The following is a 25685-nucleotide window of genomic DNA, read 5'->3' on the forward strand; positions in this document are numbered from 1 at the left end:
CGGAGCCGCGACAGAACTACAGAGATGGACAGAGTACTCGACCCCAGTACCTGAGTAAGAGTACAAATACTACTGGTCAAAATTCACTCTGTTACAAGTAAAAGTAGCTCAGTCGACATGTTACTCGAGTAAGAGTAAAAAAAAAAAAGAGCAGACCTGAAAGTAACAAGTACTTTTCAGCCTTCCTAGAAATTAACTCGAGTAAAAGTAAAAAATATTTGTCTTTGGAAATGTATTCAAGTAAGAGTAATAAGTACCAAAGAAATCTAATACTCAAGTAAAATACAAATCCTCTGGATATGTACTTAAGTACAGTACTCAAGTAAATGTACTCCGTTACTGTCCACCACTGCAGAACTAACAGGTATGTGAGCGCATGGGTCGACTCAGAGAAGAAGGAGAAGAAGAGCAGCAGCGGTGAAGTGTGTGTGTGTGTGTGTGTGTGTGTGTGTGTGTGTGTGTGTGTGTGTGTGTGTGTGTGTGTGTGTGTGTGTGTGTGTGTGTGTGTGTGAGGCGCTGACGTGCAGGTGTCAGATCACACCGGAGCTGGAGAGGAGCGCTGGAAACAGGAGGAAGCAGCCAAGACTCCATCAGGGAATCACATGCACACACACACACACACACACACACACACACGCTCAGGCCATGTGGCGTTATCAGTCTCTGTCTGCAGAGAGCGAGGCGGCGTCTCTGCTCCTCGTCGTTGTTGTAACGTAGTGACACGCTGCAACTCGAACACTCGCTCTATTTCTGGAGTCATCATGACGACCTCCTCTTCCTCTTCCTCCTCCTCCTCCTCTTCCTCCTACTCCTCCTCCTCCTCCTCCTCCTCCTACTCTGACCCACAAACCAGCAGCAGGTCGCAGAGAGCAAACAGAGCAGAGGTGGAGCAGCTGGAGGCGGAGCTCCGGCTCGTCAGCTGACTCGTCTTTAACCTTTAACCTCCTTCAGTAAATCTCTAGAAACCTCAGAGGGAGAACCTTTGTTTGTTTCCTCGGCCTTTTGCACGTCACCGTCGTCTGAAGATGAATCAGACCCAAAACTAAGTGACTAACTAACTAAGTTCCTCCGTCATCACCGGAACAAAATGTGCATTTATGTGCAAAAAGAAACTTTATAAATAAACTTGTATTATCGTTATTTAAATCAATCTTTGACCTGATTTGTACAACGGAGTTTGTTTTGTTGCCTGTTTTGAATGTTTGTTAGAACACTTCTTTGTACCTCTGATCTTATTGTACTGTCTGTTTTACTTCATCTGTCAATATTGTGTCTGATTCTATGTCTGTCTCATTTACCTGTGTCTTGTCTCATTGTAATGAAATCTTTTCTGTGTAAACTGCCAGAGGACAGCGGGTTAGCTACTTGCTAACTACGGTACATTTACGTTGGCCTTTTTCCTTTCTCTTTTCCTTAAAAAGAGAAAAGAGTTGATGTTATTACTGTACATTAGGGATGGGCATGATTTGATGATGAGGCAGATGGGAAAATTTTTATCGATTTATTATAAGGGATCATGTAGAGGGCAGAAGTTGTCATGGAGAAATAAACCCCGGTTTTATTTTTTCATAACAACCAATAAACTCTATATAATTATTATTATACAGGCCTATTATTATTATTACATGGTTTAAGAGTGAAATAATTAAATAAATACGACGGGGCGCTTGTGTCGCGGACATGAGCTGTGACCCCGCGGCTCCGCCCGCTCTGATCAGCAGGTTTGGTTTTCAGCAGCAGTGTGGAAGGAGCCTCCACTCTCTCTGTAAGTTACAAGCTACAAGTCATTTATCTAACATCACAATTAGTCCGAAGCTGTTTAACGACGGTTAAAATGAAACTTAAGGTAAATATCTGTGCTCCCGTGATCAGAGCGCCGCTCCGCCGTGTTGGCTACAGAAATAACAATAAAACACACGCTTTCACATTTTGAAAGTGCTTGCGATTTTCTTTTTGTACAAGTGCAGCCAAACACGAGGCTGAAGAGAGAGGGACAGCAGAGCTGCTCTGACGGCTCAGCTGCAGGTGAGCCAGGCGGCGCAACAATGCTTTTTTTTTTTTTTTTTTAAATGCCGGTGTCGGCACTGTCCCTACAGGTGAAGCACAAGCACACAGACGTCCGTGTACGTTGTTGTCTGACCTTCTTCCTTCACGGGGACTGCCCTGGATTACTGGCACACACCATAGCCGCACGCATTTTGTTTTTAATTATGAATATGAATATGAATATTAACGATTAATCGATAATTGATCGTTAATTTTCCCGATGATCGATCAAAAAGATTTCTTCAAATGCCCACCCCTACTGTACATTGTCCTTTTTAAATAAATAAATTTAATTACAGTGTTTCCCCCAGAAAATTTGTTAGTTAAGGTGGTGTCTGACCTGTCGACGGGGGGGGGGTAGCGGAGATCTGTTGACGGGGGGGGGGGGGGGATCGATCGACGGGGAGGGACGCGCCGTGCCGTATTAAAGTTTCGCTTTCAACACGCGCTGCTGTTATGCGTGCGCGCTTCTCTGTGGTGTGTATGTGTGTGAGAGGATGCGGCCATCGTCCGACGGGGGGGGGGGGGGGGGGGGGGGGGGGGGGGGGGGCGGCGGTGGTGGCGAATATCGCTACATTTTTTTTTTTTTAAGATGTTAGTTTAGGCGGCAGCTCTTTGTTGTTAAGGCGGCCGCCTTAACAGGAAAGCGCTGCGGGAAACCCTGAATTAAATTAAATTAAACCTGTTAGGAAAGTTGTTAAATTGAGGCTGTGAACTGGAGCGTTTGGTGAAGTTGTACTTAAGTTTAGGTTTCACAAACAAGGAGATTCTTAAAGCCTCACTAGTTTCTAAACTCATCTGTCACAATAAAATCAAACCAGTCATTCACTTCCTGGTCACTGGTGTCGTGGTGTCGTACTGCACCTTAACCTGTACCTGAGTCAGAATATTGTGTTATTATTATCGCTTTGTTGTGAACTGGGACTTGAATGCAACACAGCGCTCAGCCAAGGAGATGGAAGTGTGTGTGTGTGTGTGTGTGTGTGTGAGGTGGAGCCAAGATGGAGCAGATCAACAGCTCTGAACAAAAAGCACTGACTCACATCAGCCAGACCGGACCGGACCGGAGCCTGAGTCCTGCTGCTCTGTAGAAAAGTGTCTGATGTTTTAAAGGACAATGCCGGGCAATTTCAACTCGGGGCTGTATTTTCCTAACATTTTAGGTCTAAAAGAAGGAATCTGAAGATTTTCAGTTTAATTGCTCCTGTTTTGCGGTATTTGTGTCTGTCACCGCATCGCCACAGCAGCAATGAATGGGAGTGGATTGAAGTTCTGCTGCTTAGGCTGTTTACATCCCTCAAAGCCACAGACAGCGTCAGATGGCGACTCAAACATGCACCCAGAAGTTTTTTTTTACTTGAAGCAAGTCGAGAGTTGATATTCCTGTGTTTATGACACAAACGGGAGCTTCCGACTGCACGTGAACACACCGAGCGTCAACTTGGGTCTCGCACGAGATTTTGAATTAGTTCTAGTTTTACAAACATGTCGGCTTGTTTGAAGTAAATAAACTTCTGGGTGCATGTTTGAGTCGCCATCTGAAGCTGTCTGTGGCTTTGAGGGATGTAAACAGCCTAAGCAGCGGAACTTCAATCCGCTCCCATTCATCGCTGCCGTGGCGATGCGGGGACAGACACAACTACCGCAAAACAGGAGCAATTAAACTGAAAATTTTCAGATTCCTTCTTTTAGACCTAAAATGTTAGGAAAATACAGCCCCGAGTTGAATTTGCCCGGAATTGTCCTTTAACTTTCCCTCTTTTCATCATATTTACAGAAGCAGCTCCTCCTTTCTCCTCCTGCTGCTGTTTTTTTTAATCCTCCCTCCTGAGTCAACTGAACCCAGCCCACACACACACACACACACACACACACACACACACACACACACACACACACACACACAGACACACACACACACACACACACACACACACACACACAGAGAGAGACACACTCACAGGTCTGCTGGGCCTTGGCCTTGCGGGAGCTCTTGGTGGACTCGCACCACACAGTGAGTCCGTCCTCCAGCAGCCGCAGGCTCCTGCTCTTCTGCCAGCGCGGGGATCGAACCTTCACCATGCTGCAGCCCTGCATCATCACACGGATGTCCTCGTTGTCCTGCAGCCCTGCTCACACACACAAACAAGCACACACACACACATTGACATTAGGCAAGGCATCTTTATTTATACAGCGCATTTCATACCAAGGCAACTCAATGTGCTTTACATAAAGACAAAACATTAAAAAAATAAGCATAAAACAGAATAAAAACAAACAAAACACACATTAACAAAAAGGAGAAGTTGTTGTGAGTCAGCATGAAACGAGGTTGATCACAGGTTCAAACTCCCTCCTCTGACCTCGGCCCCTTGCTGCTTCATTTCAACACTTCACTAAACCTGATGCTGGTTGTTCAGCTCCGTGGGCGAGAGCTTCAACAGTGACTAACTCTCATTCTGTGAAACCAACTCCAGTGACGGGAACAACGGCCTTAAATAAAATAACAGTATTACTAAATAACACTGTTACTAACGTTGTTTACTGACCGTTTCCCCCGTTATAACGCCGCTTCTGTTACTGACAATAAAATACGCCGTAACTTGACTGAAGAAGTCCCGTCAAAAAATAATATAATAATACACCTGTTTAAGTTACGTTATATGGACGGACAACGTACAAATCTGACTGCAGAGACGCTCTGAATGAAGTTAAATACATTGTATTACCACAACAGAAGTGTACATTATACACTTTTTTTCAGTCCATCAACTAGTTGGGGAAAAGTTGTTTTCTGTAACTAACCAACTCACTCCGTATCCCTCCGCACAGATAAACGGGGGATTAGGGGGGCGAGTCCAAGTAATTTGACATATTTAACGCAATAGTTACTTTTCCTGGTAATTTGTTACTTTTATAATGTAGTAATTAAGATACCAACTCAGTTACCTTTGGGAAAAGTAACTCGTAACTGTCACTAATTACTTTTTAAAAGTAACATACCCGACATTGATCATCCCTCAGTCAACACCGTTACTGCTAAAGCTGTAGCCGATACATCGATTGTTAGATTCATAAATGTTGTTATTTATTATAACTAAACGAAAACAAGAGAGATGATGGAGAGAGAAACAATGAGAGAGAGAGGAGCATGACCAGGTCAGTTAACATCAGTTAAACTGTGAAATGTAACTTTAACGGTAACTAACTTTAGAGAACATAACGGCCTGTTTTTATGACTATTATCATTCAACTCTGACAATATAATATCATTAAAAAATAATAACCTGAGCTGAATCTAATCAGCTAAAACAGGTTGGTTAGATTGATTTTAACAGTTTTCCTTCTTTTCTTCTCGGAGAATTGCATCGTTAAAGCAGAAGTAAGTGATATATTTGTGTTAATATAAGTCTTAAATAGTTATATCTTCCGACAGCAATCACTTACATAGAGTGTTTGGACCGAAACACGGGTCTGTCAGTCACTCTGCTCTGCTCTGAGCCGAAGAGAAAACATTTCTCGTATCCTACAGTTTTTATCCAATGAGGAGAGAGAACGGCATGCAGGGCTGTGTGTGCAGCCAAGGGACGCCGTGAATGTGGTGACGTAGGGACGAGGACTGTTATGGTGCGTTCAAGGAAACTCGTATTTTTCCGACCGTGAAGTGGTACCAGTTCGATCTGGTACGAGTTCACGGGTCGGAAGTTACGAGTGGCCGTTATAGTGACTTTCACCGGTAAAACAGGTCGGAAAAACACGAGTGGGTTGCCTGAAACGCTACAAAGTCGTAAGTTGTGACTTGAAGCTGTAATTTACGATTTCAAAAGCCTGCCTGGAACGCAGCATTAGCGAAAACGACTGGACCACTTACTTCTGCTTTAATATCGTTGTAGGAGCCAAAATATATTCTGTCTGTTTCTTTCCATAGGTTTATGTCATTGTGTTGACACGTTGAGGGAGTGTGGTTATTTTCTTTTACTTGTTGTGTATGGTGGCAGGAGTTTTGAACACAAAGAGAAGTAGAAGCTCTAATATTTTTTGTTGACCATCATCATCTCACTGTTATCATCATTATTATTATTTATTAAAAGTCACCGAGTATTATTTTTCTCTTTTGATATAACTGCTTGTTGGCTCTTTTTGGATTTTTGTTACAATAAACACTTTAAACCGATCATGGACGCTTTGTGTCTTTGGACCGTTGTTTTTTCAAAGACACGTATGGCAAGGCATCTTTATTTATATAGCACATTTCATACCAAGGCAATTCAATGTGCTTTACATAAAGACAAAACATTTAAAAAGAACAGCATAAAACAGCATTGAAAAAAATGTAAACAGAGTTAAAAGCAGGAGCAAAGACGAATAAAAAAGTAGAATAAAAGAAAATAGATAAAGTTTTAAGTTCTTAAAATGAGCTCAGCTATGAGCGCATGAAAAAGGCGCAACAATCCTGATAATCGAATCCGATCATGAGGAAACTTTCCTGCTGCAGAGTTTAATAAACAACCGAGCGTCTTGAACGCGTCAGCCGGGGGCTCAAAGTCAAAAATGTCCGTCTTTCATTCCTTCATGTCCGTCCAGTCTGGACCGACATGTGTTTATCACGGCTGAAACGTAACTCAGTAATGATAATTTGTGGATTTACGCGCCTCCCGGGGCGGCGGCGGGCCAACGGGACGGAGCTGCAGGCGGCGAATGGAAAGAGTTGGGGGTTTTTTGTTTTTTTTTGGTTTGTTTCTGGCTCCGACACTCATACCAGTTCTCCCAGGCTGCTCTCATCAGTGGAAACTGAGTCCAGAAGAACGACTTTGACACAACCACAAGTTTCTCAGGGAAAAAAACGCAGCAGAGCGATGCGGAGGCCTGATGAGTGTTACCGTGGTGAGAGGACGGAGGGATGAATGGATGGATGGAGGAGAGGTGAAGGACGAGTGGACACGAGTTGTGCAGATGAAAAGTGTTCGGTGCATGATGAGTTATATTCTATAAAAAAAATAAATAAATAAATAAAATAAAAGGTTTAATGATTTATCACCGCTGCCACGTTTGCACAAGAAATTCCTCTGGTTTCACAACACGAAGCCACAAACACATGAAGCTGATCAGACTGTTGACTGAGAGAGAGTTTAAAGGTCCTTTTATATCAACACTACTCGTCTTATTGACCAGAGTTAATCCATTATGGGGTGAAAGTCATCGACAGATACTGAACGGAACTACACAAACACAGTGGTACAATCCAATACTGTGGAGTCAGTGTGTGTGTGTGTGTGTGTCTGTGTGTTCCTGCAGGTGAAGACACACTACTGCAAAAAACAACAACATTCAGACTCAAAGCTGCTTTGAATCTTCCCATCCTCATTCTACACGATGCTAAATTACATTTACTGCTACGATTACTGGTTTTAAACTAAGAACCATCTGTACTGAAGCAACAACTGCTGTGACAGCTTAAAGGGATAGTTCAACATTTTGGCAAATTGTTCCCATTGCCATAATCCCTATAGTCATAGCAGTAGTAGGTTCGTTACCTTTAATTGTCGGTGCAAACTATTTTTAGAACGGCGGAGCAGAGCCGTGAGCTGCTCAGAGCTACGCTACGGAGGCTAATAGTGGGATTTCTTGGTTTCCCTCATCAAACTCATCAAATACACAATCCAACAACTCCACAACGCTCTGGTGGACAAGTTGTGACTTGCACATTCACCACGCTATGAGATAATAACAGAACGTTACCAGACAGAGTTGTTTTAGAGGGAAATTCATGCAAAACCGCTGATGCGCGTTGCCTTCAAGGACAGTTTTTCAGCAAGCAGTCTCTGAATTTACCTCTAAAACAACTCTGTCTGGTAACGTTCTGTTATTATCTGTTCCTTTTACTTGTGTATTTAACTGTGCAAAATCAATTTTAATCTAAAAAAATTATATAGGCTCTGTGCAGTAACAGGTGTTTGTATAATCAGCTGATGGAGCTGGAAACAGGAAAGAGACAGTTTCCTCTGCAGGAATCAAACGCGCAGCAGCTGAAGAAATGATGACAACAGCTCATATTATCAGAGCCAAGTGGGTGACAGTTCCTTAAGGGGGGCCCCATAGCTACAGTAACACCCCCACCTCCCTGTTCCCATCCCCACTGGGGTCACACACACACACACAAAGAAATCCCCGTCTCAGCCCATAACAACCATGTTTTCCCGAGCTGTTACTCCATGTGAGGCATTCCCACACGCAGAGCACAAGGACCTGATTAACTGCAGGTCAGCGGCCACGATAACCGCCTCAACTGCCCCGACTCCCCCCACTGCTGCACTTTGTTGTTGACTCTCTCTGACGGTCCACTGTCCCTCATCAAACTCATCAAATACACAATCCAACAACTCATTACCAGACAGAGTTGTTTTAGAGGCAAATGCAGCCGGAACTACATTCCAGACACGGCTGCTGGGCGGAGGGATTTCAAAAGAGAAAGTAGTCCAGAGTATTTGCTTCATGTGTCAATGTTACATTATTATAGGCTACATGATTATTTCATAGCGTGGTGAATGTGCAGGTCACAACTTGTCCACCAGAGCGTTGTGGAGTTGTTGGATTGTGTATTTGATGACGAGTTTGATGAGGGACAGGGGACCTGTACCGTTCACCTCCATTGTGTTCACTGAGCAGCTCACGTCTCTGCCCCGCCCATCTCAAAACAACATGCACCGAACCTACTGCTATGACTATAGGGATTATGGCAATGGGAAAATTTGCCAAAATGTTGAACTATCCCTTTAAACACATTCCTACCCCCCTTGCCTGCCTACCTACAGTACAAGTAGCCTACATGACAGTTGAAAAAAACGAATCATGGCCTTAATCCAACAACTGAAGTGGATGTAAACACGTTAGTCCGACTAATACCGGACTTCTCCAAATTCGACTAAGATATATTATTTGATTTTCCCTGTTGCATTTAACTGAGACAAGGACAGATGTCTGACGAGACGCTCAAATGGAGCTGTGAGCAGAGCTCCACTTAGCTGTGCTGCATGTAAACGTACTGAGTGTAATCTACCCAGGAGCAGAGCAGGCCTGCATGCATGGACAGATCCAGTTTACCAGAGTTCATGTAAACAGAGGCACATTCAGCCTGTGAGTGTGTGAGAGCCTCTCCTCTTCAAGAGGCTGTAAATAAAAAGGATGGGCATTGGGCATGATTCTTCAAGCTCCAGAGCTGCACCCTGTTTTCTTTTCATTGTCTTGGCAGAAAATCTGGTTGACATCCACTTGGTCACGTGGTCGCTCAGGCCTGCATGCCAACCAGCTAGCAACCGGGACGCTGTATTCATGCTAATGCAAAAACAGTGGCACAGTCACAGAGAGGGGAAGAAAGCAAAGCAGCAGAGGTAGCAGCGTGAGATGAGAAAGTTTGATGAGGAGTCTGTAAATGTGCTTGTAGATGCTAACGTCAACATGCTAAGGCAGAAAATGCTCACAAACATGATGTTGACGTTTGGCAGCTAAAATGTTTATATATTTTAGGCTACAGTTAGGGTATAGTTTACCATCTAATCTTAGGGAGTAGTTTTCATGATATCTGGTCAAAAAAAACAAAACAAAAGGTGTTTTGAACTAACCGCTAATATTTGATGTTAGCAGCTAGTTCAAAACATCTTTTGTTTGTTAACTAACTAACAATGCTCACATTGTTTAGCAGCTAAAATGTTCATATTATTGCAGTTTTTACCATCTAAGCTTAGCTATAACAATTTGTTTTCATGATATCTGGTCAAAAAACTAAATGTGTTATAAATAAAATGCTATATAGTCAGCACGCTAATGAAATGTTTGCCATACTTCGATCTACGTAAGCTTAGCAAATAGCATGCTTACATAAGTGGAACTAAACACCAAGAACAGTTATAGCCTACTTTTAAAATGTTTGGTTAAAAAACTGCAATCAACAAATCAAACATTCAATCTAATGATGAAGGCTAGCTAAATGCTAATGTTAACATGCTGACACTGCTCAAATATCAATGTTGTTTAGCATTAACAACTCCGTTCCCACTGAAACTGAATGTTATTTGAATATAGCCTAGTTTCCTTTTATTTTTTGAGGTAGGGTAATGGCTTTTACATGTAATTTAGGCCTATATTAGTTCACAAAAACTCATTGTGGCCCGTGAGAACAAAAAGTTTGGTCTGGACTATAGTTGTGGTCGACCAACATGCTGATAATACTATCATTCCCAAAGCAACGATGCTTGGATCATTGCTGAGGAACTGTAAACTGTTGAGCACCAAACGGCTCCATGTGTGAACAACCGACTAAAAAAGATAAAAGAGAAAGAAAAAGAAAAAAAGGGGGCCGGTGCTGGATCGGCACTGAGAAACCAATAAACAGTGAAATGAACTCCATACGGCAGATTTCTCCGGAGCGGCCGGGTATTATGGGTATTATCAACACATGTGAGCAGCGGTGCAGCAGGAGCCTCCAAGATGAAACCAAACCATAATAATCAGCTGGTCAGTTAACAGATTGTGTCTCTGCATGAGTCCACTTCACTCAGCCTCACACATACCAGCTCCTCCCGGGGCCACGGTTCACATTTCTATCAACATAACAACTGTCACGAGAGCCAGATTATACACTTGCATAAAGATAGACGAGCGAGGAGAGGGTGTCGCTGATTTGAAACGGGAGACGAGCCAATTAAAGTTTTGTTAAATTCTGTCCCACAGCTGTCCCCGAAGTAGGACGGTCCGGTCCTCCAGTCTAGTGCATCTCCTCAGACAGAACAAGGCCCTGTGTTGTTGTTCAAAGGTGATTTGAGGAAAGCTTTTAAAAAAAAAATATATATAAAAAAGTTGTGACTCTGATGTGGCGACATCAGCTGACCTCAGAGCAGATTCTCCTCCAGATTTAGCAGCAGGCTCTTATTTTGAAATGCAGAATTACAGCCAGAACATGAAGGCCCTGCAGCCGGTCACACTCGTTCTCCTCCTCCTTCATAACAAACGACGACGATGCATCATTAATTACGACTTTATCATCTTGTTTGTGGTATTAATCGCTGTAATAAACACAATAGTTCAGACATTTAAACATTTAACTTCTGGAATTTCATTTTAATAAATCACAGATTAAACAAATAGACGACCATGAATCTTAAGTTGTGGCTGATTTATCTTGTTTTGAAGCCTGAACACTGAGCTGCTGCTGCTGCTCAGATTCCTCCTGCAGCTCCGGCCGTTGCCAGGTTGAGAAACATTCAGCGAGGGAAGCCAGACTGCATGAGCTGTTGTTTGGTTTGGTAGAAGTGCAAACAGAGATTTAAATATTCTGCTGTACAGATGTGCAAGAACTTGAATGACTGTTTGATTTTTTTTTTTTTTACGCTTTTCAGCATCGCTGTAGTAGCAAGAAAGTGGAGAGAAAGTAGGGCACGAGCAGCTTTCTGCAGAGCTGGAATGACAAATCTAATTTTCCTTTTTAATAGTTTTTCCTAACAAACGCAGAAGTGCTGGGAAACAAACTGGGTGGCAAACGCAGGAAGAAACATCATTATTTATGATTAAAAGTCGAATAAAAGTGAAATATTCACCAGAGAAATAAAATGCACACGATGTAGAAGTCTAAATTAGGCTCCAGAGAGCTGATGAACACATGGTAACACAACTCCAACAAGTCACTTAGATGCATTCATTTGGGATTTAAGGGGGTTAGAGCTGCATGAAGGGATCTGTTCCCGACCACAGGCTTGGAGCGTTTAGGACCCATTATATGTTAATGAGACAATGTTAATGTGTTGGTTGTGTTGTGCTCTTTGTGTTCTTGAATGTGCACATGCAGGATGTGGAGTCGTTGCACACACACACACACACACACACACACACACACAGACCACAAACTGTAGGTATTCTCTCACATAACAGCAGCTGATGTCGACACTTCAACCTGCAGGTCAGATCTGTGACCACGCGCAAAACCGCACAGCAACAAGCCGTGTTTGCTCAAGTGTGTATTCACAACCGACCGCTGTGACAGAGCTGCAGTGCTCACACACAACACACAACACACACACACACTCTTCAGACTCTCCCTGAAATCAAATCCACTCCGACCCTCCTCCTCCTCCTCCCTGGGGAAGTCTGTGGCGACGAATATAATTATCAGTGTTGCACTTGTCTGACTCCAACATGGATTATCTGCAAACTAACACATCTCAGTCTCTCACGCCACATTTACATGTAAAAGACAAAAAGATTGTCGGTGCAAGCTATTTTTAGAACGGCAGAGCAGAGCCGTGAGCTGCTCAGAGCTACGCTACGGAGGCTCATGGGATTTCTTGGTTTCCCTCATCAAACTCATCAAATACACAATCCAACAACTCCACAACGCTCTGGTGGACAAGTTGTGACCCGCACATTCACCATGTTACTCAACAGAGTTGTTTTCGAGGCAATGCAGAGTCTGCTTGCTGAAAAACTGCTCCCAACAGAAACGCGCATCAGCGGTTTTGCATGAATTTCCCTCTAAAACAACTCTGTCTGGTAACGTTGTGTTATTATCTCATAGCGTGGTGAATTTGCAGGTCACAACTTGTCCACCAGAGCGTTGTGGAGTTGTTGGATTGTGTATTTGATGAGTTTGATGAGGGAAACCAAGAAATCCCATGAGCCTCCGTAGCGTAGCTCTGAGCAGCTCGCGGCTCTGCTCCGCCGTTCTAAAAATAGCTTGCACCGTGAATTAAAGGTAAAGAACCGACTGCTATGACTATAGGGGTTATGGCAATGGGCCAATTTGCCAAATGTTGAACTATCCCTTTAAAGTGAGTTTTAACTCTGTGGACCAACAGAGAGAGGCCGGTACTGTGACATCAAATGACCTGAACCTCTCAGTCTCATTACAGCACAACTGTGGAAAAGTGGCTGTTTATAAAAAGCTGCTACGACGACACAAGGCCGGGCTGAAGGCCGCGCTGCTGATTTATAACGACACATGGCAGCAGAGGGTCGGGGGGTGTGGGCTGGGCGACGGGGTGGGGTGGGGTGGGGTAGGTTACGGGGGCGTCGTGGGGGTCGGTGACCTCACTGGCTTCATTATTCAGCATTAGCAGGATGCTCAAATATAGCGTTGACAGTTGCACAGTACATTTTCAGGCAGAGAGATACGGTTTCATAACCACAGCAACAGTAAGAGCCTCAACAAGAGTCTGCATGGTGTCAGAGTGTCAGACACACACACACACACACACACACACACACACACACACACACACACTGCTGTAAAAGCATTAGAGGGGGGGTCCAGCTCTGGTTGTGGGCTGGATGTTTGCAGCAGGATTTCTGGTGTCACCTCGATACCAGACTAAGAGCTGGGAATCTGCTCCACAGGCGACAACAGACGTGTTCATCTGTCTGATTCAGTAAAGTCATGATTTAATGGACTTATTTAACCCTTTGTGGTGAAAACACTGCACTTTATAGAATAAAAAGTCTTCTTAAAGCCTGTTTTAGAGGTAAATTCATGCAAAACAGCTGATGCGCGTTACCTTCAGGGATAGTTTTTCATCAAGCAGTCTCTGCATTTCCCTCTAAAACAACTCTGTCTGGTAACGTTGTGTTATTATCTCATAGCGTGGTGAATGTGCAGGTCACAACTTGTCCACCAGAGCGTTGTGGAGTTGTTGGATTGTGTATTTGATGAGTTTGATGAGGGAAACCAAAAAATCCCATGAGCCTCCGTAGCGTAGCTCTGAGCAGCTCGCCGCTCTGCTCCGCTGTTCTAAAAATAGCTTGCACTGACAATTAAAGGTAATGAACTATGATTATAGGGATTATGGGCCAATTTGCCAAAATGTTGAACTATCCCTTTAAAGGGACAATTCCAGGCAAATTCAACCTGGGGCTGTAGTTTCCTAATATTTTAGTTCTAAAAGAACAAATCTGAAGATTTTCTTCAAGTCTCACGTGAGAGTCAAGTTGACGGCTCAGTGTGTTTACAGGTCTAAAGCTCCTGTTTGTTTTATCAACAAAGCAATATAAACTCAGAGCCACAACGTCTTAGTAGCAGTGAGAGTAAAGGTCTTTGCACACTGAGTCTGTTTTACCATGCGTTTTTATTTTCTGTTCCAAACTTCGGACAGGGAAACAAAAGTCGTCACGCATTGAGGATGACTTTGTGGTCCGCTCACTTGTCGAGAAATGAAAAGAGAAAAAGAAAATATTGCGTCCGTCCAATCCAGAAACACTGATGCGATTGGTCCAAAAACATTTTCACGGATGCGAAAAACGCAGAAAATCGAACCTCGAAACAATCATCAACACAACACGAGGTCGACAAAACGGACTCAGTGGGCAAAGGCCTTCAATCTGGCTGTTGTTTATTCAGACCATGAAGACGTAACGCCAGCTCTGTTTACAAACATGACGTCTTTCTTGAAGTGAACAAAGCCCTGTAAAAATAAATCAAGGTATTATGGGATGTAAACAACGATCCATCCACTCCCATTCTAAGCTGCAGGGACAGACAGAACTACTGCAGGACGTTCGTTCTAGAGCCCCAGGTTGAATTTACGTGGAATCGTCCTAAATGAAACGACTGAATGTGTTTGAGCTGTTTTTTCAACATGTGGGTCAGAACCGGGCTCAGCATCAACACACCAGGTCCAGACGTCTTCTCCTCAGTCTGACAGGTGCTGCTGTGTCTCTGCTCAGCAGGTGGCTATTTTGGGGTGAGGTGTGACCACTGCTTTAGGGGGGGAGAGGGGGGAGGAGGGAGGGGGGTGGTGGGGAGGTGGGGGAGGCAGCCGGCCAGTGTCTTACTGACAGGGTGTAGAGGCTGGACGGGACGGGGACGGCAACGAGCCTGAATCACAGCGGTGGAGCAGAGAGCAGCTACACACACACACACACATCACATGACCACTTCATACACACACACACACACACACACACACACACTCAGAGCTGTGATTAGTGTGTGAGTGTGTGAACTGTCATTTTTCTCATTGAGTTCAGCAAAGTGTTTGACTCGTTCTCTAGAAATACATCCCATGACTTCATCTTTGAAGTTGGTGGGGGGGCAAATGAGGCAACTTGGTCACAAGCACTAGCTCCAAGACACACACACACACACACACACACACACACACACACACACACACACACACACACAAAGAGAGAGAGGAAGCCTAACCCTAACAAATCAGACAAATGTGTTTCCAGCTTTTCAACTATTATGAGAGAAGAAGTGGAGCCACACACCAACTGGAGCAACACACACACACACACACACACACACACACACACACACACACACACACACACACACACGAGAGAGAGAGAAAACCCGTCACAGTCTCAGCTCAACACAAGTTTAAATGCAACTAAAAACACTTTAGGAATGTAGAGCTCATTAAATCAGAGTAGAAACTCTAAACACGGCGCTAAACACACAAACACCAACTTTCTCCGTGTTGATATGAATGACGCCGGTGCAGGTTGGTTAACTTTTCTTTCTTTCTTTCTTTTTCTCTCTCATGAGACGTTCACGGGTCTCCTCACCGAGCTTCCTGACGGGGTCCGTGGTCCTGTCGGCCGCCTTGCCCCGGTGCTCCCGGTGCTCGCGGGGCCCGGTGGCCGCCGCCGGTGACTTCCCGCTGCCCAACATCGTCTCCAACTCGGTGGAAGCTCCAGCGGAGACCGCACAGGGTCTGGGTCTGGGGTCTGGGGTCTGAGAGCGGAGGGGGTCTAGCGCTGAGAGACGGAGCCGCAGCAGCAGGTGTCTTCACGCACACTCGGATTTTGCGCTTTCCCGTTCCCTTCCCCAGAGACCGAGAGACCCCGACACTTATTTCTTTTCCACATGTGAAGTCCCTCCCCGCCGCTGCATGCGCTCCATGCTCGCGCGTAATCTGACTCCAAAACCACCAGGCGCACACTTTACGCACGGCCCAGCCCGGCACGGCACGGCCCAGCCCACCTCCCACTGCACTGAAACACGACCGAGCGACTTCAACAACTGCTGGGTTATAACTCGTAGATCGAGTATTGATCAGTGATCAGCAACGAGGTAGAACGATAGATAGATAGAACATGAATATGAATTGCAATGTTGTGGTGCATCAGTATTGTGTAAAATGCTTTGGCAAAAACAAATCTGTGTTCATGCCAATAAAGCAAATTGAATTGAATTGATAGAACGACAGACAGACAGACAGACAGACAGACAGACAGACAGACAGACAGCTAGATAGCTAGATAGATAGAAATAAAGAATGAAAAGAAAGACAGAACGATAGACAGACAGACAGACAGACAGACAGACAGACAGACAGACAGAAAGATAGAAAGAATGAAAAGAAAGATAGAAAGACAGACAGACAGAAAGACAGACAGACAGATAGACAGACAGACAGAAAGAAAGATAGAAAGAAAGAATGAAAAGAAAGATAGAAAGACAGACAGACAGACAGACAGACAGACAGACAGACAGACAGACAGACAGACAGACAGATAGATAGATAGATAGATAGATAGATAGATAGATAGATAGATAGATAGATAGATAGATAGATAGATAGATAGATATAACCTTACAAGTGTGTGGATGGTCGTCTGTCTATCTGTGTCCACTGCTGGGGGGTCACAGGTTCCCAGAGCTTCATGGTGGAGGGGGGGTGGGGGGGGTCTAACACCTGAAGTCCTCTCATCCAGGTGACACATGGATACCTGAGGGAGAAACCAAAAAACAACTGGTAACAGATTTAAGGCAGAAGAAAAACTAATAAATCCACATGTGTTTGTGTTGTGTTGTTGTATGAGTTGTGGTGCAGCGCCGCCTGTTGGCTGCTTGAAGCTACTGCAGGAACCTCAACAACAACAATCAATTCTGTCCTAACGTCAAATGCATCTGGCTGTGCGCTGCTGTCTGCTCTGCTGCACCATCATGTCCACATGCACCTGGATGATGACAGAAGCTGGACTCAGATCTCTGTGTGTGTTTTATTATTTTTTATTATCATTATTATTAGTTCCATGCAGGCTACTGAGTGGATGTAGAGCAGCTCCACAGCTCCGGCTGGAAACTCAATTAAGTCTTTGTAATGGAGTTATAACAGAGCAGAGAGGGACAGAGCTCAGCTGGGCTCAGCTCCTGTCAGGGAGAGAATAAAAATGTGATCATGACTGATCCACAGACATCCACACACACATTCACACAGTTAAATAAACAGGTTTGGTGGGGTGGGTGGAGTGTGCTTAAAGTCATGTTTCTTTCACTCAGTCATTGAATGAAGCGTTTCTTTCTCTCTGGTCCGGACCATGATGATTGATGATGATGATGATGATGATGATGTCTTCATGAAAAATCTGAACAGCTCAGCTCATTTTTTTTAAACATTTAAATGGAAATCAGCCAGTGTTTGAATGAATTTACACTTTAAGGCCCACGCTGGTGTTTTAGGCCTGTAAACAATTACTATATCTTTCATCTCCTCCTCCTCTCAATTGCAGCAACAACCATGTTAGACAGGGTGAGAGATTAAGTCATGCCTGCTAATCCTCACAAGCTGTGATCTATGCAGGAGCAGCTCTGGTTCTGTAGCTGCAGCACCGTTCCTTCCTTCATGTGAGAGAATATGGGAACCCCTCGGTATGATTTCTCAACCTCCACGGTCATTAGGTTTCATATTAACTGGAACGTAGCACCTCTCTTCCTCAAAGGACTTCCCGGCTCAGCTTTCTTATTTGCCAGAGCAGAAACTCTGTCTGCTTCTATTAGTAGAAACAGTAGGCCTGTGTTGTTTGAAGCCTCTGGATTCAGTCTTTACAAGCTGCGTTAGGAAGAGACACTAGGTCACACACATACACACACACATGAATAACACATTTCCTCCATTAACTGATCCACAGAGCTCAGTGAAAACACAGCAGTGAGGAAAGTGTGTGGTGTTTACATGAGAGGCTACAGGATATAAAGTTGAAGATGAAGTCAGTGTATTGATTAACTCCTTAATAGTGAGCACACACTGACTGCAAAGACACATTCACTGTGCATGTATGTAGGGTATGTTACAAAAAATAAGTGCAATTGAACAGAGCAATACAAAAGCAATACTATAATCCATAACAAGGTTTTCATATTACAAACAATAATTGAATCCAGTCGTTTATTGTTATGATAATCATAATAAATATTAATATTTTACACAAATCGACAGTAGTTATAGTGAAAATGCCGGTAGATAGTGTTTGAGTGGATAGTTAGTTTAACTAGCAGTAAACTAAAGTGCTGAGCCTCAGTGCTGCCTTGCAAGATGAGGAACCGTCTACTTCCTGGAAACTGAAATACTTATCGCATTTTACCAATCTCATTATTATGTGTTTGTTACACTGTGTTGTCGCTGTTAACCTGAAATACATAATATCCGTAATACAAATGATGAAATTAATCGCAATTATGTAACAACAATAATACAAAAACTCTCCAGGGAAACTCTCCAGCAATTACGCCTCCCCCACAGTTGGCCTAGTTAGCTAGAGGCTAACGATAGCAATTTCAGTTGCTTTCTTTTTACAACGTTTATAGTTTGTCGCCTGCCCGCTTTAATTATAACTATATCGAGAAATAGAAGAAGGAACATTTTGTTTTGAACTACATTATATTGGAGTAATCGTTATATGTTTATTAACTTTTTTCCCCACACAACACCGTGGCGTAGGCTAGTTAGCAACTAGCTTAGCATAGCTTAGCTTGGTCTTGCTAAATGGCGTTCGTCTTTTTTCCATCTATTTGCATTGAAATACATATTATCATGCTCACATTTATTTTGAATATTATTATTTGTGCGTAATCCGCACTTTCTGGGTGTTTTTTTTATGACAAATTGTTCAGTTATCATCATCGTCGTACTCATGTTGCTTGCTAGCCAACGTTCACATTTTAGGCTAACGTAAGCGTATCCTTAGCTTCCTACACACACACACACGCGATACGACAGTGCATTTAAAAACGTTAACACTGCATATCGGAGAAAAAAAAACTTAATCAAAACTTGAACTACAACACTCCGTCCACTGCAGAATCAGGATTTAAGCTCAAATGTGAGATCTTCGCCTGACCCACCCTCCTTTTACAACAAAGGGGCTCGGAGCTGAGTGTGTCTGTGCTGCGAGGCAGCGGCGGCAGCTTCACAATAAACTAACGTTCGTTGTTTACGCTGATTCCACCAGAGTTCTCCTCACCCCCCTCACACCCCCCAACGACACGAAGTATCACTCCGCGCAACACACAGAATATTCATACGGAAAACATTTAACGGTTCAACTAACACCGGCGTTTCTCGTTTTTACACCAGTAAACAGAGGGAAATGATTACAATGTGAAACTGAGCTGTATTCGCTGATTTTACGAGACGAAAATTCACGGCGGACTAGTTTCCGTTGGAGGCGTTCTCCATTTTGCTTAAAATACAGGAAGAGGGTTCGCTGTCGTATCAAGCAGACGCTACCCTCTGTGGTAAAGTTATGGTGATAAACTGTACGAGTGTGTGTATAAAATTGTATACAATTGTTTTACGTACAATGTAATGTGATTCGAGAGTATTTAAATGTACTTGCATTTCGTAACTTTTACACGTGCCCCCTTTATTTCGACATAGTAGCTTCCATAAAAATGCCCCGGACTTCTTTCTTCGTGTGTGTTGCGTACTTTTGATTGACTCCCGGACCGTCCAATCAGAAAAAACTTTAAGCTTAGCAACAGCAAAGATGTCTCCTCGTCCAATCAGCGAAGAGAGGTGTGGGCGCCATCGAGCTCGACATTCTCCCGCCTGATTGGTCGACGTTTCTGTCAGTTACGCCGGACTTGTGGGCTTTGTAGTTCGTCGCGGCGCTCTGTGGGAGTGCGGCCACGGGAATGGGAACAGCAAGTCCCACAATGCAACTGGAGTCACAACCAGCAGCATGCGCGCGGCCAGAGGCGGAGCTGCTATATAAACAGGAGCTCCCTCTTCTTGAGCAGCACACTGGACACTGTTGTGAAGGCGGATCGCGGTCTCCGGGTGAACGGCGGCTCTGACAGCATCGAAACAGTTAATGGTAGTTAGCGACAGTTGCCCTGACAAATCCTTGAAGGAGTAACAAGTGTTTTACTCTCCGGAACTTTACTTTTACTTTACGGGAGTTGTTTTTTTTTTTCTTCTTTTTTTTCTCTCTCTCTTAAAAAAAACAACAACAAAACAAACAAAAAAAGACGCCGACACTTAAACTAACTTTCTTTGGCGACTTCGGCTCCTTCTGGAATAAGTGATATAATTCGTTCAAATTAACTTTTTATAACACGTTTATGCGAACTTCGTAGCTTCTGTAGCAGGAAGAGTAAATAATAATTATAAAAAATGCGCTAGAATAATTTAAAAAAAATTGTAAATTTGGAAAGAAAAAAAATTGTAAATTAAAAAAACAACAACAACAACAACAAAAAAAACACCATGATGACGGAGCCACCACCGGAGCAGCAGCAGCAGAGCCATCACCTGAAAAGTTCAGGTGGGAGCAGCGGGTTGGAGCATCTCCCAGCAGCCAGCGACCGTGGAGGAGGAGGAGGAGGAGGAGGAGGAGGAGGAGGAGGAGGAGGACCACCAGTGAACGGCGACAGGGGGAGACAGAGAGAGCTGAAGCGGCGGCAGCAGCAGCAGCAGAACTGTGGGGATATTATCAACAACACAGACAACAAGTTATGGCAAATGAAAGGCGGCCGGAGGAGGGAGGTGTGCCCTGCTTCTGCAGCCGGAAACGAGCTCAACTCAAACTCAAAGTGCCGGATTAAAATCAAAACCGAGACTACTCCAGACCAGAACCAGAACCCCCGGATGCATGCATCAGGAGGAGGAGAAAGAGGAGGAGGAGAAAGAGGAGGAGGTGGAGGTCTCATCTCCCCGGTGAAATCCGAGCAGGACGGGACTCAGGTAGGGATACTGTCAAGATTACAAATTTTCTTGGTAGCCTACGATTATTGTCAGAGAAATAATCACGGTACTACGATTTTCATGATTATTATGCATTAGTAATTAATTTCACAACACTATGAATGTGTAAAATCAACTATAGTCCAAATATAATTACATTACTCATTGTTTACACAAAATATTTCAAGTATCTATTAATATATGACCAATTATTAATCCCCCAGTGGAAGTGTTTGAAATATTAAGGTCATAAATTGTCATCAACACCAAATTTTTACTTTCATTTAATAGTTTTTTGTTTGTTTTTTAAATACAAATGACACGCAATTCCTACCAATTCAATGTTACGTTAAATAAATGGACCACTATCTGTGCGTTAACCTTTATTTTAACGCACATCTGCCAATACAATTCCAACATAATATTTTTTGGGAAGTGACGGTTATTTAGGAATCTTTACGATTAATTAATTGTGGCGTTTAAAGGGATAGTTCACCCAAAATTCAAATTTCACTCATTATCTACTCACTCTCATGTGGACTAAGGGCTGGGAGAAGTTTCAGAGTCCTCCGGGGGGGGGGGCGGGGGGGGCTCCGTGCAGCACTGACTGCATGTCCATATGATGGTTGAGAACGGACCTCACTTTTCTTCGTAACAAAAAGACACACCAAAAAACATCCAAATACCTCCATACTGCTCGTCTGTAATGTCCCTCTTGTATTGAAGCCCCGACATGAGAAATTGTTCCGGAAAAATTAAATAAGTCTATATTTCAAGCTTGTTTGTAGCGGAAGCTCCCAGTGTCTCAGTGTCTCTTCCTTTGCACTGACCGGCTGAACAATTTCTCATGTCGGGGCTTCAGTGAAATTTGAATTTTGGGTGAACTATCCCTTTAAACGCCACAATTAATTAATGGTAAAGATTCCTAAATAACCGTCACTTCCCAAAAAATATTATGTTGGAATTGTATTGGCAGATGTGCGTTAAAATAAAGGTTAACGCACAGATAGTGGTCCATTTATTTAACGTAACATTGAATTGGTAGGAATTTAAATGTTAGCGTGTCATTTGTATTAAAAAAACAAACAAACAAACAAAACAAAAAAATATTAAATGAAAGTAAAAATTTGAATTTTGGGTGAACTATCCCTTTAACCTTTATTTTAACGCACATCTGCCAATACAATTCCAACATAATCTTTTTTGGGAAGTGACGGTTATTTAGGAATCTTAACGATTAATTAATTGTGGCATTTAAAGGGATAGTTCACCCAAAATTCAAATTTCACTCATTATCTACTCACCCTCATGTCGACTTGTGGCGTTTAATACCACGATTAATTGTGAAAACAAGTCCTAATTGTGACATCCCTGGGCTCAGGTGCAGCAGCAGCAGCAGCAGGAGGAGGGTCTGCACGTGGACTCGGACACCGGTCTGGACGCGCGTCTGGGGAAGAAGCGGCACCGGCGCCGGACGTCCAAGAAGAAGCGCAGCTGGAAGCCGTACTACAAGCTGTCGTGGGAGGAGCGGAAGGCGCTGGAGGAGCGGGAGACGGCCCGGGCGTCGCGGCTGCGGGAGGAGATGTTCGCCAAGGGGCTGCCGGTGGCTCCCTACAACACCACGCAGTTCCTGATGGAGGAGCACGACCGCGAGGAGCCGGACCTCAACACCGAGGCCTGCATAGGGGGTAGGGGCTGGGACCACATGCTTTTCTCCCCCGATTCGATTCTTCTACGATTTAAATTACGATTCTACGATATTGCCGATTCTCTCTATTTTTAGTCTGCATTTTTAACATTTATCTGCACGCAAATACTGTAGGAGCCTATAAATGAACACAGGGGTTCTCAACTAGTCTCACTCTGGGACCCATGGTCATTAAGTCGCGACCCACTTTTATAGAATTCAAACCAAGAATTTTTTAAAAGCCTTTTAATTTAGCTCTTTATTGAGCAAAGTGCTTTTCAGGGCACACTGAGGAGGACCATGACAACTGCATGTACGGCAGTGAATAAAAAAATATCAAACTGCACAAAATGGAGACCAACAAAATGAGATATTTGACTTCTAATGCATCTCTGCGTTCAGAGCATATTCACAAAAGTGAATAAATATCAAATTGCACAAAATTAAGACCCACAAAACAAAACAAGATTCACTGCATTCAGGCCACATTAATAAGAAACTGAGGAGGACCATTACAACTGCATGTGTTCACGTGTTTCGTGTGCCTTTCAAAATAAGTTATTTTTCAAAATAAAAGACATGTCCAACATCAGATGTGCATTAGATATTATTTACTTTTTTGACCAGCTGTCCGCGACCCACTTTTGGGTCCCGACCCACCAGTTGAGAACCACTGAATTAACATACTCCATTATAAAGTGAACTCAAACCCTTTTCAAAACCTGGACTCTCTGTATGTAAAAAAGGCGAACAAATGCACATTGCACAACATTAAAAAAAAAAAATCGTCAAAAAAGATATTGCGATATTTATGTGAATCGATTTTTTTCTCCCATCCCTAATAGGGGGGTCACGGCGGACGTCCGGCGTCGGCGTCCGCATGATGGAGGACACGGGCAGCGAGGAGGACCTGTTCGACAACCAGCATCACCTCGGCTACGGCTACAACTACGAGCCGGAGGAGGAGGAGGAGGAGGGGGACGGCAGCGGCGGGGGAGGGGGCAGCGACGGCATCGGGAGGCCCGGGAACGCCGGAGGAGAGTTCCTGCAGAGAGACTTCTCCGAGACCTACGAGATGTATCACGTGGAGTCGCTGCAGAACATGACCAAGCAGGAGCTGGTGCAGGAGTATCTGGAGCTGGAGAAGTGCATGTCGCGTCTGGAGGAGGAGAACAACCGGCTGAGGCGCGCCGTGGAGCCGACAGGAGGAGGAGGAGGAGGAGCAGGAGGAGCAGGAGGAGCAGGAGCAGGAGCAGGAGCAGGAGGAGCGACGGTGGAGAGCTCCTTGCTCCGGCTGCAGGAGCTGGAGCGGGAGCTGGAGAGACTGAGAGCCCAGAACACGGAGCTGCTCCTGCAGAACCAGAACCAAGTCGGCTCCACCTAGACTAGAGGACTCTGAGCTCAGCCACCGCCGAGGTAAATAAACAAAACAAAACACGGGACTACTGCATTTTTAAAGGGATAGTTCAACATTTTGGCAAATTGGCCCATTGCCATAATCCCTATAGTCATAGCAGTAGGTTCGTTACCTTTAATTGTCGGTGCAAGCTATTTTTAGAACAGCGGAGCAGAGCCGTGAGCTGCTCAGAGCTACACTACGGAGGCTAATAATGGGATTTCTTGGTTTTCCTCATCAAACTCATCAAATACACAATCCCAAAACTCCGAAACGCTTTCGTGGACAAGTTGTGACCTGCACATTCACCACGCTATGAGATAATAACAGAACGTTACGAAACGAAGCCGTTTTCGAGGCAAATGCAGAGACTGCTTGATGAAAAACTGTCCCTGAAGGCAACGCGCATCAGCGGTTTTGCATGAATTTCCCTCTAAAACAACTCTGTCTGGTAACGCTGTGTTATTATCTCATAGCGTGGTGAATGTGCAGGTCACAACTTGTCCACCAGAGCGTTGTGGAGTTGTTGGATTGTGTATTTGATGAGTTTGATGAGGGAAACCAAGAAATCCCATGAGCCTCCGTAGCGTAGCTCTGAGCAGCTCACGGCTCTGTTCTGCTGTTCTAAAAATAGCTTGCACCAACAATTAAAGGTAACGAACCTACTGCTATGACTATAGGGATTATGGCAATGGGCCAATTTGCCAAAATGTTGAACTATCCCTTTAAATAAAGTGTCATCAGTTTTGTGTCACCAGTCTGTCATGTGGACTCTGAGTTCCTCGCATTGCGATGCAATACTTGACGTTTCTTTTTCTATCTGGACTGTGAGGTGTCCTGTTCCTGTTCCTGTTCCTGTTTCTTTTTCTTTTTCTTTTTCTTTTTTTTCCAAGAAGAAATGTAAATATTTCAAAAATAATATTCTTTTTATAAAGAGAATGTATTTGACAACACAAGAAGAATATTTTCTTTCCCTGGTCGACTTCGTATATGTGTGTCCATTTAAATGATACCGTTTTTTTTGTTTTGTTTTTTCTATTAATTGAAAGTTGTTGACCCTGCAGCCCCGCCCCCTTCAAAACAAACAGTAACAAATCAGCTTCAACTGAGACTGTATTTTTTTTTTTTTTTTTTTTTGGTTTTTCAGAACTCAATTCCAGAGTGACATTTTAACAGTTGTGTGTTAACAGATAAGTTCAAATAAAAATTAAAATAAAATAAAATAAAATAAAAAAACCCATTGAATTGAGTTGCAGTGTGTTTGGTTGTGAAGCCTCAGCTCAGACAGGAAGCTCTGCAGCAGCAGCAGCAGCAGCAGCGACTGTAGCAGCAGCAGCAGCGACTGTTGTAGCAGCAGCAGCGACTGTAGCAGCGAGGAGCGACTGTAGCAGCAACAGCAGTAGAAACAGACTGAACATCATCACAAAGCTGTTCTTGTGAGGATCTGAACCGCAGACACCAGTGGACTGTAGAGGGGGGGTTATGGGGGTTAGGGGGGTTATGGGGGGGGGTTGAAGAAGCACTGGAAGTCAACTCTATTCTGCATTTTACACAAGACAAATGATGCTGCATGAGTTTTATTCTTTTAAGAAGG

The 25685-nt window shown here is 43.8% G+C and overlaps 2 protein-coding genes across 2 annotated transcripts in view; one reads left to right on the forward strand and one right to left on the reverse strand.

The window, feature by feature from the left end:
* Positions 1–16004, reverse strand: part of LOC146983009 (1-phosphatidylinositol 4,5-bisphosphate phosphodiesterase delta-3-A-like) — a 36786-nt gene extending 20782 nt beyond the window's left edge. Inside the window, exons 1-2 of the mRNA XM_085784340.1 lie at positions 15604–16004; positions 4008–4175 (exon numbers count right to left, since the gene is read on the reverse strand). Coding sequence (XP_085640466.1) covers positions 4008–4175; positions 15604–15709 — 274 coding nt within the window. The 5' untranslated portion in view covers positions 15710–16004. The remainder of the gene's footprint in view (positions 1–4007; positions 4176–15603) is intronic.
* Positions 16005–19550: 3546 nt separating this feature from the next.
* Positions 19551–25217, forward strand: LOC146983010 (uncharacterized). The gene is made up of 4 exons (XM_085784341.1): positions 19551–21008; positions 22390–22696; positions 23541–24159; positions 24827–25217. Exons 1-3 carry the CDS (start codon positions 20532–20534, stop codon positions 24077–24079), a joined length of 1323 nt encoding a protein of 440 aa, XP_085640467.1. The 5' UTR covers positions 19551–20531; the 3' UTR covers positions 24080–24159; positions 24827–25217.
* Positions 25218–25685: the final 468 nt, after the last annotated feature.

The sequence above is a fragment of the Trachurus japonicus genome, chromosome 8 (assembly GCF_045865225.1).
Source record: "Trachurus japonicus isolate A0001 chromosome 8, Traja_1.0".
NCBI lineage: Eukaryota > Metazoa > Chordata > Actinopteri > Carangiformes > Carangidae > Trachurus > Trachurus japonicus.